General features: G+C 41.5%; 1 protein-coding gene across 1 annotated transcript in view; it reads right to left on the minus strand.

Annotated features, from left to right (window-relative positions):
• Positions 1–1,452, minus strand: part of cdh2 (cadherin 2, type 1, N-cadherin (neuronal)) — a 58,566-nt gene extending 57,114 nt beyond the window's left edge. The window contains exon 1 of the mRNA XM_041948427.1: positions 1,351–1,452. Within this exon, the coding sequence (XP_041804361.1) occupies positions 1,351–1,410 (60 nt within the window). The 5' untranslated portion in view covers positions 1,411–1,452. The remainder of the gene's footprint in view (positions 1–1,350) is intronic.
• Positions 1,453–12,094: the final 10,642 nt, after the last annotated feature.

Here is a 12,094-nt window from a genome sequence, read left to right on the forward strand (position 1 = left end):
CCACTGTGGTGGGAATAAACATTTCTGTGTAAATGTCTGAAAAAAACAAGAAATAACAACTGCTGATACCATAAGAAAGCGCAAGGCCATGACTGTGATCAATATAGCTCGCTTTTTTGCCTCGTTGAGAACAGGAAAACTGTGCTTGGGGTTGTCAGCACAAAAGATTTAGGGAATAATGGGGGATGCTGCAAAGAAAAGAAAAACCTGTGAATCACTGGAGCTGGTGTTTCCGGCAAGCATGAATTTATCAAGAAAGGCAGCAATGCCTAACAGTGAGAAGTAGCAAACAGAGCATAACTGGAGAAACCGCTCTAGTGTCCAGGCATGTCCAAATGCACACCATCACACAGCCCCAGCATTGATTCAGCTCCTAGGAACAAGAGGCCTGGCCCTATTTCTTTGCATGCACTCTCAAAAGAATGTAAAACGAGAGGAGCCCTGCTGAAAAAGAGCATTGTGGGTATCCGTGCCACTTGCCATTCTTAATCAGAGGAATTTAAATGGAAAATGCTTGCAGACTGGGGGGAGGAGCAGAGCCGGAATTCTAGGACGTTACAGCAACGGCACCAGGATGTACATTTCTAGAAATTAATGTTAACACAGACGGCGGTCCGTTAGAACAATTATTTCAGCTGTAAAATAAATAAATAAATTACATAACTGTGTGGCTGCTCCGAGGACGTAGTTTTAACTAAGAAGCCGCACAGTCAAGAAAATAAAAGATTTCCACAAAGACACAGTTTCCATCCTTGTGGTTGGGAATCAGTCACTATTCCGTCACTATTACATGTAGTTGGGCTATATATAATTTGAGCTCCCACATTTTTCAGGAGGCTACTTTTCATTGTTGCTCATAACGGCTTTTACCAGAGAGGCAATTAACTCGCCGGGGGGACAGCGACACGCTGCAGTAATCTACATAAATATTAAACCTAAACTAAATATAACCGAGTGAGAACTAGGTTAATGGGGTCCTGTGTCGCTCAGACAATACAACACTCAGCGGTTTGAACTCTTTATCCGGGCTACGTCAATGCAATTTTGAATTATTCCAACTGAAATAATTGTACGTTAATTTGAACGTGCGCAGCTAGCATCTCGTGAGCGTACGAAACAACCGTTAGTTAGCTAGTAATGGAAGTTAGCCTAACTAGTATAACAGCTCGTGCTCGAGCTACTTTATGGTGAATTTTAGGGACATCGTGGTGCTGTTTCCATGTAAAGTGCCGTCTGGAAGGCTAGCAGCTCGACCGTGCTCGTAACTCAACAAACAGCATCGCTACGGACCAACAAGAACCTAAACTGTCCGGTGTAACTCCACTCGAAGCCGCTCGGAAATTACATTACCTGCAGTCCTGCCAAGACCGCCAGCAGGAACAGACCGCTGCCCGCGTATAGTGAGTACATTGGTACGGCCGCGACTGCTTAATTCCCCGCTTCGGAATCCGTGTAAAAAATAAGAAAGAGAAATTAGGAAAAATTAAAAAAAAAAAAAAAAAGAATATCCGTCTGGCTCAAGTGTGGCCGCGGTGAAAAGGGTCCCTCTACGACAAAGGCAGGAGCAGCAGCAGGAGCGGCGGCGGCGGCAGCATGTAGCAGCCTCCTCTATCTATCCAGTCAGTACTGACGGAGAGCGGTGCCTGGTACTGAGGCTGCTGCTCCCTCCCTCCCATCCAGTCCAACACAAAAACAAAAAGAGCCCCGGCCACTAGTCTATAAACCGCCCATCTCTCTGTCTCTCCCTACTGGTCACACAGGCAATTTCACCGCTGGGACCCTGGGAGCGGGGTCCCTCATGTTAGCCACCATCCCAAATGACAAGAGTATTATTATATTCACACGTAATAGCCAAGTTATGTTCGTTCACGGTGGGCGATAGCCAGCGTCGCGTTAATGGTCTTAACTCACAAGTTTTTTCATCTCTCCGTTGTATCATCAGTGGTGGAAGTAACACTACTACAACTTAAGTGGAAGTAGTAGCCTAATACCACAAAAACTCCCAAAATAAATACTCATTATGCATAATGACCGATTTCAAACCAATCGTATACTTTTTAATGATTATTTTTTTGGTCTTTTTGCACTTATTTTATATTACTGGATTAGACATAGCGGGGCATCATGTGTAAGCATCGCTTTTATGTTACAGCTCAGTAGTTTACAGCAATCTATGATAATGCATCATAATTTATTAGTTGATTTATTTTAACCAATAATCTGTATCTGCAAAGTAACTGACACTATCAAATAAATGCGGCGGAGTACAAAGTGCAATATTTCCCTCGTAAATGTAGTGAGGTAAAAGAACAAAGCAGCATAAAATGGAAACACTCAAGTCAGTATAAGTACTTCAGAATTCTACTTAAATGCACGACTTGCGTAAGTGTACTCAGAAGCATTTCACCTCTGTCTTTATTATCTTGGATCTTTAAAGTATTTCAAAAGTGGTTGGAAAATTATTATGACTGTAGGTCATTTTTATTTAGAACTGTCAGCCTAAAAGGGGTTGTAAATGCAAAACTGCTGAGGCTTTGTGAGCATTTCACATGAATAATCATGTTTAAATATCTACCGCACATATATTTGTAATCATGTTTAATTCTTATTATGCTTGATGTGATAATCATGTTTGTTTCCTATTAAGTTTGATTATTCTGACTCTAAACGTAACCTGTGCTCGACTGTACTTGTTTACAGAGGTGACATGAATGCAACAGAGGGTCTGTTTGGAGGTTAACATTGAAAGACGGTGTATGTGGATTGCTCATGAGGTAGGAGTGAAACACTAGAAACAAAGGTTCCTCTGAGAGAGCTAGTAAGCAGCAAGAACAAGCTGGGTCTGTGGGAATAATAGACAAGGTTGCAACAGTCAAACGGGTCAGGACAGACAGTGACGCAGGCAAGCCGCCCTGGTTAGAGAAAGTAACAACAGGACAGACAGAAAAGATAAGACAGTTGCAAGGTATAAAAGGACAGAACGGTTTCTATTCAGTGTGCATTTTATGAACAAGCCTTTGATGTGTGTGCCATGCTCTCAGCATTAGTAAAGTATGAAATACTGTAAGAGATTGTTGTCTCAATTCGCTACGTCACAGTGGAATTGCAGAATTACCACGACAGCTTCGCTAAGATGTCCTTCCAGTCCAAATTGAATTAACACTCAAAAGTTAAAAAAAAAAAAAATTACAACATCCTACAGCAGTTTTACAACATGTTAGGTTAGTTTTGAGGTCACCATTTATTGGCTTATTATCTTGTTTCACTTTCTCATGCACATTATATTCAAATGGGACTCTCAGCTGAGACTGAGACAGAAATACCAAGAAATTACTGCATGTGAATATCTTACAACCTCAAAAAATCTCATCATACCTACTACTGGGGATTGTCAGTGTTTTAAAAGTTTGAAGTCTTCACATGGTATTGTGTTATTTCTGACCATGTTACACTGGGTTGTATGTACTGTATATCTACTGTTTTTGTATCTTTATTAGCCTCATACATCTCTGAGATATAATGCTTTTTGAATGTCATGGACATCAGTAATTCAGGATTCAATCAGTTGTCTCTCAGCCTGCATGAAGAGTAGCTCAGACTCTATTGATCATTGGGTGGGAGATGTTGATCACATTGCCCTATGATAATTGCTGTTTATTGCACATTTGATCTTAAGGATTATTAAATATCAATGCTTTGCTGCTAAATCTGTGTATGTGTTTCCCTCTATCTCTCTTACACAGACATATATATACAAGCACGCAGTCCCCCCTCATTGCTGCCGAATAAGATCACTGTTTCACAAATGACTCCATCACTGTGGAATTCGGGATTTTGCATGCTAACCGTTCATCTTCACTTAAGTCTAGTGTCCGTAAGTAAAGCTTTTTTCATGTTCCACTAAAATATGCAATGAATAATTCCCTTGCATTATCTTCTCATGTGATACAGCCTGATGAAGGTTAAATTACCTCGGTTGTGCTGCTGACACCTAATTAACTGTCGGGAGATAGCTGTGTGGAATAGATTGCATCTGCGACACAGAGATTTTTCAGTTTGGTAGACGAGATAAATACTTATTCTATCTCCAAATAATAAACAAGGGCTGACTTTCGGTTCACCTCCTCCTGGGCAATCTGTTGTTTTCCAAGTTATTGGCGTTTTGAGGAGCATGTGAGTATGTGATGGGAGCGATGCTACTCCCCTCCTACTACAAATCAAACCATCCGCTCCTGAGAGTGTGCTGTAATCCTAAACAAACACTAAGGACCATCACATCCCACTTACAGTCAACACACACACACACACAGGAAGAGAGGGCTGAATAGTTTTTGAAAGTGCTCACTTCTTGTAATAAGTGACTCATGTCACTTCACACTCTTGTCATTGATTAGCACGCCTGATCGTCCATGTTTTAAAATAATTAGACTGTCTCTTTGGTGGAAATGAATGTAATCAGAAGAAGAAAGAAAGTGCAACAAAATTAAGATAAGGCACTTAGCCCATCAAAGATAGACTGTTGTGGTCATGGTTTCCTACAGCCAGCTTTCCTAACAGCTATAAAGAAACAGGACAAAAATCATGTTTTCACAGTCTGATTCAACGTGCACGTCTTTTATGCGCTGTGGCAGAACTGGGCAAGAGATCAAACTGAATGACCTGTTGATAATTGATATCGCATTTTGTACAAATTGTAAAATTTATGTAATCTAATCTAATTGAGAGCGGGATCAAAATGCCCCATCTCTTTGATTAATGCAGAGGCGGTTATCTTTCATCAGTACTTGTCTAAGCAGGGAGGGGAGGAGGCGTTGGTGGGAATCCAATTTGGACTTGGTGCATTCAATCAAACAATATCATGTTGCATCATTCATAAAACCAATCTGAGACCCCCCCGACAACTCTGTGTGCAGCATATACCTGAATTTGGCATGGTGTAAAATGTGCAATCAAAGGAGAAATCTACCATCAAGGTCACTGTGCAGTCTGTGGTTAATATATTCTGTGTCCCGGGCTGTCTGTGTGTAGACAGATAACATTGTTTTGCAGGAATGTGTGAGGCAGCTGTATGATGCATGTTTTTGTCGTGGTGCTGACACTGCGGTTGACTCTCATAAATGCCGGAGTCCGAGGGCTGGTGGCCTGGAGGAGCCCTTGATTCCACACCTTTTACTCTGCACAATTGGATGCAGCATGGAGCATTGCAGCACGGTGGCCTTGATGACACTGGAAGAAAAATGGACGAGGTCATCAGCACTTTCACATCTGCGGCACTTCTTCATGCTGACTTTGTGTTGATATAGGAATATCACACAGTCCCCCCTCTGCTTCCACATACAATAATTCAGAGCTCAGTCACTTCCGCTGAAAGCCAAATATAGATGACAATATTCAGTGACACACATACATGCAGCCTCTTCCATTTGAATATATCGCCTGCTTATGTAAATTGACAGAGACATAGTTGCAGTATTCAGTCAGTAAGGAAGAGTGTAAACTCTTCTGGTGTAAACACACATATGTCGAACCCACTCAACTGTTGTCTTATTACCTTGTCGCGGGCAATCCCATGCACGTCAAAGGTTACTTTGGAACAAATTAGTGAGTGGAAAGGAGCAACCTCGTCCTCACAAGCCATTATCAGTTCCAATCAAGCTTCATTGTTATGCATTCAATAAAAGATCTCTAAGGACCGCAGTAATGCTCTGATTATTCTCCTCTTGTGCCAAATCGCCTCATTCAATCTTTTATGCCATTTGAACAACGGAGCCAAATAGAGTCGTGCAAGCATTAGGGTGCCCATACGCACATACTGTACATGTAAATGTATGGTGTGTGTCTGTACTGTGCATGTGTAAATCATGTCTGGCTGCTTCATGCTGTCTCTTGCGTTCACACATTTTTTTTAATAGCAAGGTCGCAGCACGTCGTCCTCCGCAAATGTAGTGCATGACAGGTGTTTTCGACAAAGATATTGCATGATTACTTGACTGAAAATTTGTAACCTTACAAAGGAGCTGATTATATTGTTTTATATGCAAAGTGACAAACAATGACAGAGACATGCATGAACATTTCTGCTGAGCGTTTTCTCTGTAATTTCTTGTGAAAAGACATGTCAGTAAAGCAGCTTGGTGCCACCCCCTTGTCGACAAATAAAGGGAAAATGCTGCTTTGCGATCTCTGGCAGCAGCTTTGGCATCATCCAATGAGTCACAGGGCTCACACAAGTGTGTGTCTGCCCCAATTTAAGGATTGTAGTTTTTGCTGGGGGCCACATCTGCCTGCTGTGTGCTGGTGTGGCACACAGATCTAATAGTGATTGATTGCCTGATTAAGGAAAATTGTGTTGAACTCCAGAGCAACCCAAGGAGAGAAGAAAGCATCTTTAGTTACTGATGCAATAAAAGTGTGGCTATTGATTTGTATCGGCGCACATGTGCTAAAAGTCAGTTGTCTCAATTATTTATTGTTCACTTGGTACTGTATCTTGTATTTTCCTCCAGACATACATGTCCAGAAGGTTATTTTGCATGTAAATTGTTTCTTGTTCATTTGTTGATCCGTTTTTTTCAAAAAGGATTCAAAAATGATTCAGTCTGTTCAATTAAAAACAGCATATTAAGGTTTATTCAGCTGTGACAAGTATGTACTGTACTTAGGATGCGAAAATACAACAATTATGTGACAATCTTCACTGAAGAAAATGACACTGTCCTCTTTTTTAAAACAAACCTCAGAGTCTATGGTCCTGCTAGTGGTTCTGTGCACACAGTGGTGTTTTGAGCTAAATGCTAATGTTAGCATGTGAACATGTACACAGTGATAATGCTATCATGCAAGAATATGTTCATCACCTTAATTTAGTGTGCGAACGTGCTAACCATTGCTAAGGCACAACAAGCTAAAAGCAACGTAACAAGTTTCTACTCCTCTCCTTAGCACTGAATGAGAAAATAATAAATGGCTGCGGTGTTGTTATCTGAGTTTTCAGGGTGAAACTGGAAAGTTTTGCTTGAATAAATTGTTTTATTTTCTACACATGACAGGTCAGTCGGTCAAGCGCTTGCACACACACATAAGCAGTCACTCGCACTTACAAGTAAGCTTATTTAGAAAGGCTTTTTTATCATCAGTCAGATGTTTTGAATCGGTGCACAGCCACAGAGCCTACTTTACATCAATGGTTCATAGGTACAGAAAAATCATAATGTGCATAACAAGACAACATCACCTTAGTGACAAGCTCATCTCATGCAGGGTGACAATCGTTTTCAAAGTGATGCATCACAATGTTTTTCTGTCTCCCCTCATTGTTATTCGCATGAGCAAAGTTGACCAAATCATTATCAAAGCTTCCAGTGTTCAATATTCCCATCATAACGTTCAAAAAAAGGCAGTCTACATGCCTGTGGAGCTCCTGGCAAGCAGAGCACCTCATCAGTACTTGCAGTTCTAAATTTATTTCCCCTTATCACTATTGATCTGCAAGAAGACAAGGTCTCTGGTCGTGACAGCCTGGCCTGTCTGATTTAAGAGCGAACCAACAGCCTGTCTGAGCACAGGAACCTGGATGGATTTATATGAGGGCCACTGCTGCTGCCGATGCACCCGTGGGCCGTCCTCCGCCTCACACTGGGCTTTCCTATCACAGGTTTAATTTTAGAGGCGGTCGGGGAATGAGACACTGTTTTTTTTTTTGTTTTGTTTTGGTTTTTTTGCCACCACAGAGGTAATGAGATTAGAGGTTACTTCTATAAATGCTTAATTTTTTTTTCTGGCTATCTTAATGCGTTCAGCAGGGAGAGTTTAGTTTTCACATTTATTAGATTGCTTTCATGCAAATGGCGGAGAAGCCTGATTACAAAAATCTGTTGATAATTACTGTGGGCTTAAGAAGGTGGCAAAGGGCTGGCTTGCTCAATGAATTTCTCAGATTGCATGAAGAGGTAGAGTGTGTTCATTAAAAGAATTTAAATCATGATGAAAAGTATGATAAAGGCAAGCTAGTGAATATGCCATAATAAATGAGACAATGGAATATTTAGATGTATCATCATTAGTTTCCTTCACCGTGGTGGGATATAGCAGTTTATCTATTACACAGTCACAAAGTTAAGAACATTATGTATTTTTGCAGTATTGCTGATTTGACGCAATATGCTGTGCTTTAATGAGATCAAAATATGATCCTAATTCATGGTAATTGCTATAGTACCTATTCCAACACACTTGCCTCTGGGTATTAGTATCTATTTTTTCGCTGTCAGTGTGTACAGGATTATTATCTGCTGCATAATGCTATCTGTACAGCTCATTAGCAGTCAGCAGGTTATCAAAAGCTTAAGATGCTGCTGTTCTTTCACTAATTCGGAAAATAATGCTGCATTTTTCATCTGAGAATAATTGCTTAGAAATGAAACACCTGCATAACAACAATATGGAACATTTAAAGTGCATTGTGGGCACTTTTAGTGCTCCTGCATTGCATCCAGCAATGGACTTTCCACTTGCCTTCACTCTCAGTAAAGCTCCAGCTATAATATTAATAATTCAAATCAAGAAGATATTGATTATTTAAAAGAAATATATGTTTCATTTGAGGGGTTTCATCCTTGTAGCACAGACAAGGGTTCAAACCAATATGCACACAGGATTTACACAACTTACAAGGGCATTTGTGGCCAAAGCAGCAGATGTTAGTGGCAGGTTGCTCAGAGCAAAGGGTGCCTCATTTGGCTCGCTCAGGAGGTGATCATGAGACATATTGCCTTTACTCTTGTCCTCCACACAGACACACGACTGCTCTCTGCATCCACTGGGGAATTCAGCAAGCCCAACATCAAAGGGTCAGTGGGATGCAGCAAAACGTCTGAAGTGAATTGTTTTTAGTTCAAGTACTTCAGGTGTCTCCTAATTTTCGTTCATGAAAACCGTTCATGAACCAAAAGCTCAGAGTAGGCAGAGCAGAGCTATATTTGGTTAAAGTCATGCAGAATAATGCATCGAGGTGCCTCACAATATGCACACGAAGCATGTCCCACACGATACTTCTGCAACGCCCACAAATCGTGAGTGAAGCTGTTTGCAGATACGTGGTTTAATACCAGCTTCGGCACTGTTAAACATAAAGAGTGCTCTTGTATGTGTCACTACAGCGAAAAATGTTTGATTTGCTCTCAGGCATTTTTCACAAAAAAGTCTAGAGGATCTGTGCTTTTTTTAGCTGCTCAGTTCCTCTCCCACCTTTTGTGGTGTCTAATTGGGTTTCATTGATTTACTCCTCCATGATGCTGGCCTGGCCAAGTCTTTGCTGACCCTGCAGAAAAATATCAGCTGCACACACACACACACACACACAGACACACACCCACACACACGCAGACACACACACACGCACGCCCAGCACTCCCAATATAAGCAGTGAATGATTGTGTCAGTGAGCTGGAAGTGAGTCAACCTGCCGCTCCTGTGGCCCTCACAGCAGAACCATAGATTAGTGTCGCACTGAAACAACAAAAGGCTCTAGGGGTGGGTGTTTGTACGCACTGCTCATGGACTCTTGTGCGGTTGTAGAGGGGGGAAAAGTGACGGGGCCAACTGGCGGTCGTCAAGAAGCCCGGGGACACAGCCACTCATCTGTGCCCGAGCAGCCATGTGTCACCTTGAGCTCCCTGGAGGAGGTGTCCGGACACGAACCTGCTGGGCCAGACGGAGTGTGAAGAGGGAGGCAGGAGGAAGGCAGAGAGGAAGTAGCGCTGGCTATCCAGCTTTCCATATGTGTCAACTGTGACTCAGGGGATGAGCTAAGCAATAACTCGGCAAATGGCAATTTAAGCAGAGTGAAAATTAAAAAAAAGAAAAAAAGAATACCATCGCCCTTTCAGTCCTGCATACAGCAATAAAGAGGATAAGAAGGAAAGGATATAACACAGACACACAGACAGGGCTTTGATACCAACTGTGTCCTCGTTTTCCTCCTCTCGACTCCTGCCCCCCTTCTGCCATGCATTATAAACGGCTGATTATGACAGTGACAGCTCCTCAGGTGTGCAGTATGCGAGATTTGTTATTCAGCTCACAGGCATTGCTGTCCCTCCCTCTTACCACCTGCACAGGCACAGGCACAGGCACACACACACACACACACACACACACACACACACACACACACACGCACACACAGTAAGAAGTGCGCGCACACACACACGCCCACGCGTGTACGTATTGCTCACAGCTGCTGTGTCAGCGGGACTCTGGAGCCAGAGAGAAGGGGATATTACATGAATCAGCCTCACACAACTGTTGTATTCACAGTGCTATGATCCAAACTCGCAATTTAAATTGGGCTTTTATTGTTTGATTTAGGTCTTCATTGGCCACTGCTGTTTCTATGAACTTGTATTTGTTTGCTTTTGGAGATATTAATACATTCTAGTGGACAAAATGGCCAGATTTGCATTGTTGGAGCAGAGCGCAAACGCAACCTGAAACCACACCTTACAGCAACAAATTTTTCCGTATTATTTATATATTTATCATTTATTATTCTATCCTTCAGGGTACTGTGGAGCCACAAGGCATGTCAAATGAAAATATAAACTCTAGTCTGATTTGCAAAAATGTCTTATGTCAGTATATTCCACTTCTATGATGATTTGTGAATGTGAGCTCTACTACAGGATGTGGTACAAAATGTTGAATGCATCACACATTAGGCATATTTTGATGTTTAAAACTGTGCTAATCAATAATCTTATTATAAAAACTAATTATATGACTGTCTTTCAGCTCATCGCTTTGGTTTTACAGCCCCATCTTTTACTGTTTTAGGTCAGTTTCACCGGTGTCATCAACCTCATTTCCACTTGCAGCAAGCATCTATTTTCAGATAAACCCACTACACCACCACGACCAGCACCAAAACGGCTGACAGAAAAAGTTACCCTCTAGCCGGTGAACATAATGAAGAATTTAGAGGCTAAAGAGCTGAATATTTCCCTCAGGAGTTGGTGAAGACCAAAATGGAGCTAAATGGAGAGCGAGTATTGGAGTTGCATTCATCAGGTGGCCAGAAACACAAATGTAAATGAATGCTAATGTTGCTGCATCTCTGCCGGATTTGTAAATAAGCAACTGTTTGCTATTAGCCTTAAATACTGTATATATCAGTGTTGTGTTTACAACTGCTGCCCCAAGTGGCTAAAAAAAAATAAAATAAAATCAATTAGTACTGCTTTAAGCACAAATGTTCTGCTTAAGGGGAAAAAATCCACCCTGAAACACAGTGAAACAGAACATATGGCTTTTCTGAGCCTGTTGCTTAGTGGTGTATCCAAGTTACTGTGGAGAACTGCTCAGTTATAAACTGTGAGGTGAGGTCACCTTGAGCCTTTTCCAAAGCTGACGCCTTTTTAATAGTGGAAATTCATCATAGCAAAAACGCTTCATTAGAAACATCAGTCAAATCAGAAATCAGACATTTTCAGCCTCTCTGGCTGGGCTGCAGTACTAAACCTGCATTCACAGTGCTTCTAACTTACAAAGCACAAAACCATTCCTGAACATCACAGCTGAATATCTACTGTATAAATGTGTCCAACTGGGGAATATTCCCTTGAAGATGTGGTTGATAGTACGGACTATCTGCTGTGTAAAACAAACAAGGTGAGTAGTAATAATTTCGGGGCGAGAAAAGCAGAAATTGCATTCCTGAGGTGTTGATTTTGAGAAGTCTCCTCACATAGCATTTCTTGAAGTGCCTGTTATTTCAGCAGTACCCATGGCTTAGCGCTCTAATTTGCTCCAGCTTTGGCTTCACTCTACCATGTAAATGCAATCAAGTTGCTGACAAAGTATTTCTGTTGGCAGAGCTGCCGTCTGCCTTCTACATTACCGAAATAAAGAAATAAAAGCACAGGAAACTGATCTAAAAATAGAAAAATTAATCACTTCGCCAGGCCTCGCTGTGGGAAGCAGTAACTTACAGAGGGTTACGACTTCACCTTCTGAAGTCACATCGATTTCACTGAAGAGTTGCTTATTTTTGTGTGTATTCGCCACAAGTGTTTTTAGCCTAATCTAACTTGACAGG

This window comes from Chelmon rostratus, chromosome 12 (assembly GCF_017976325.1).
Source record: "Chelmon rostratus isolate fCheRos1 chromosome 12, fCheRos1.pri, whole genome shotgun sequence".
Taxonomy (NCBI): Eukaryota; Metazoa; Chordata; class Actinopteri; order Chaetodontiformes; family Chaetodontidae; genus Chelmon; species Chelmon rostratus.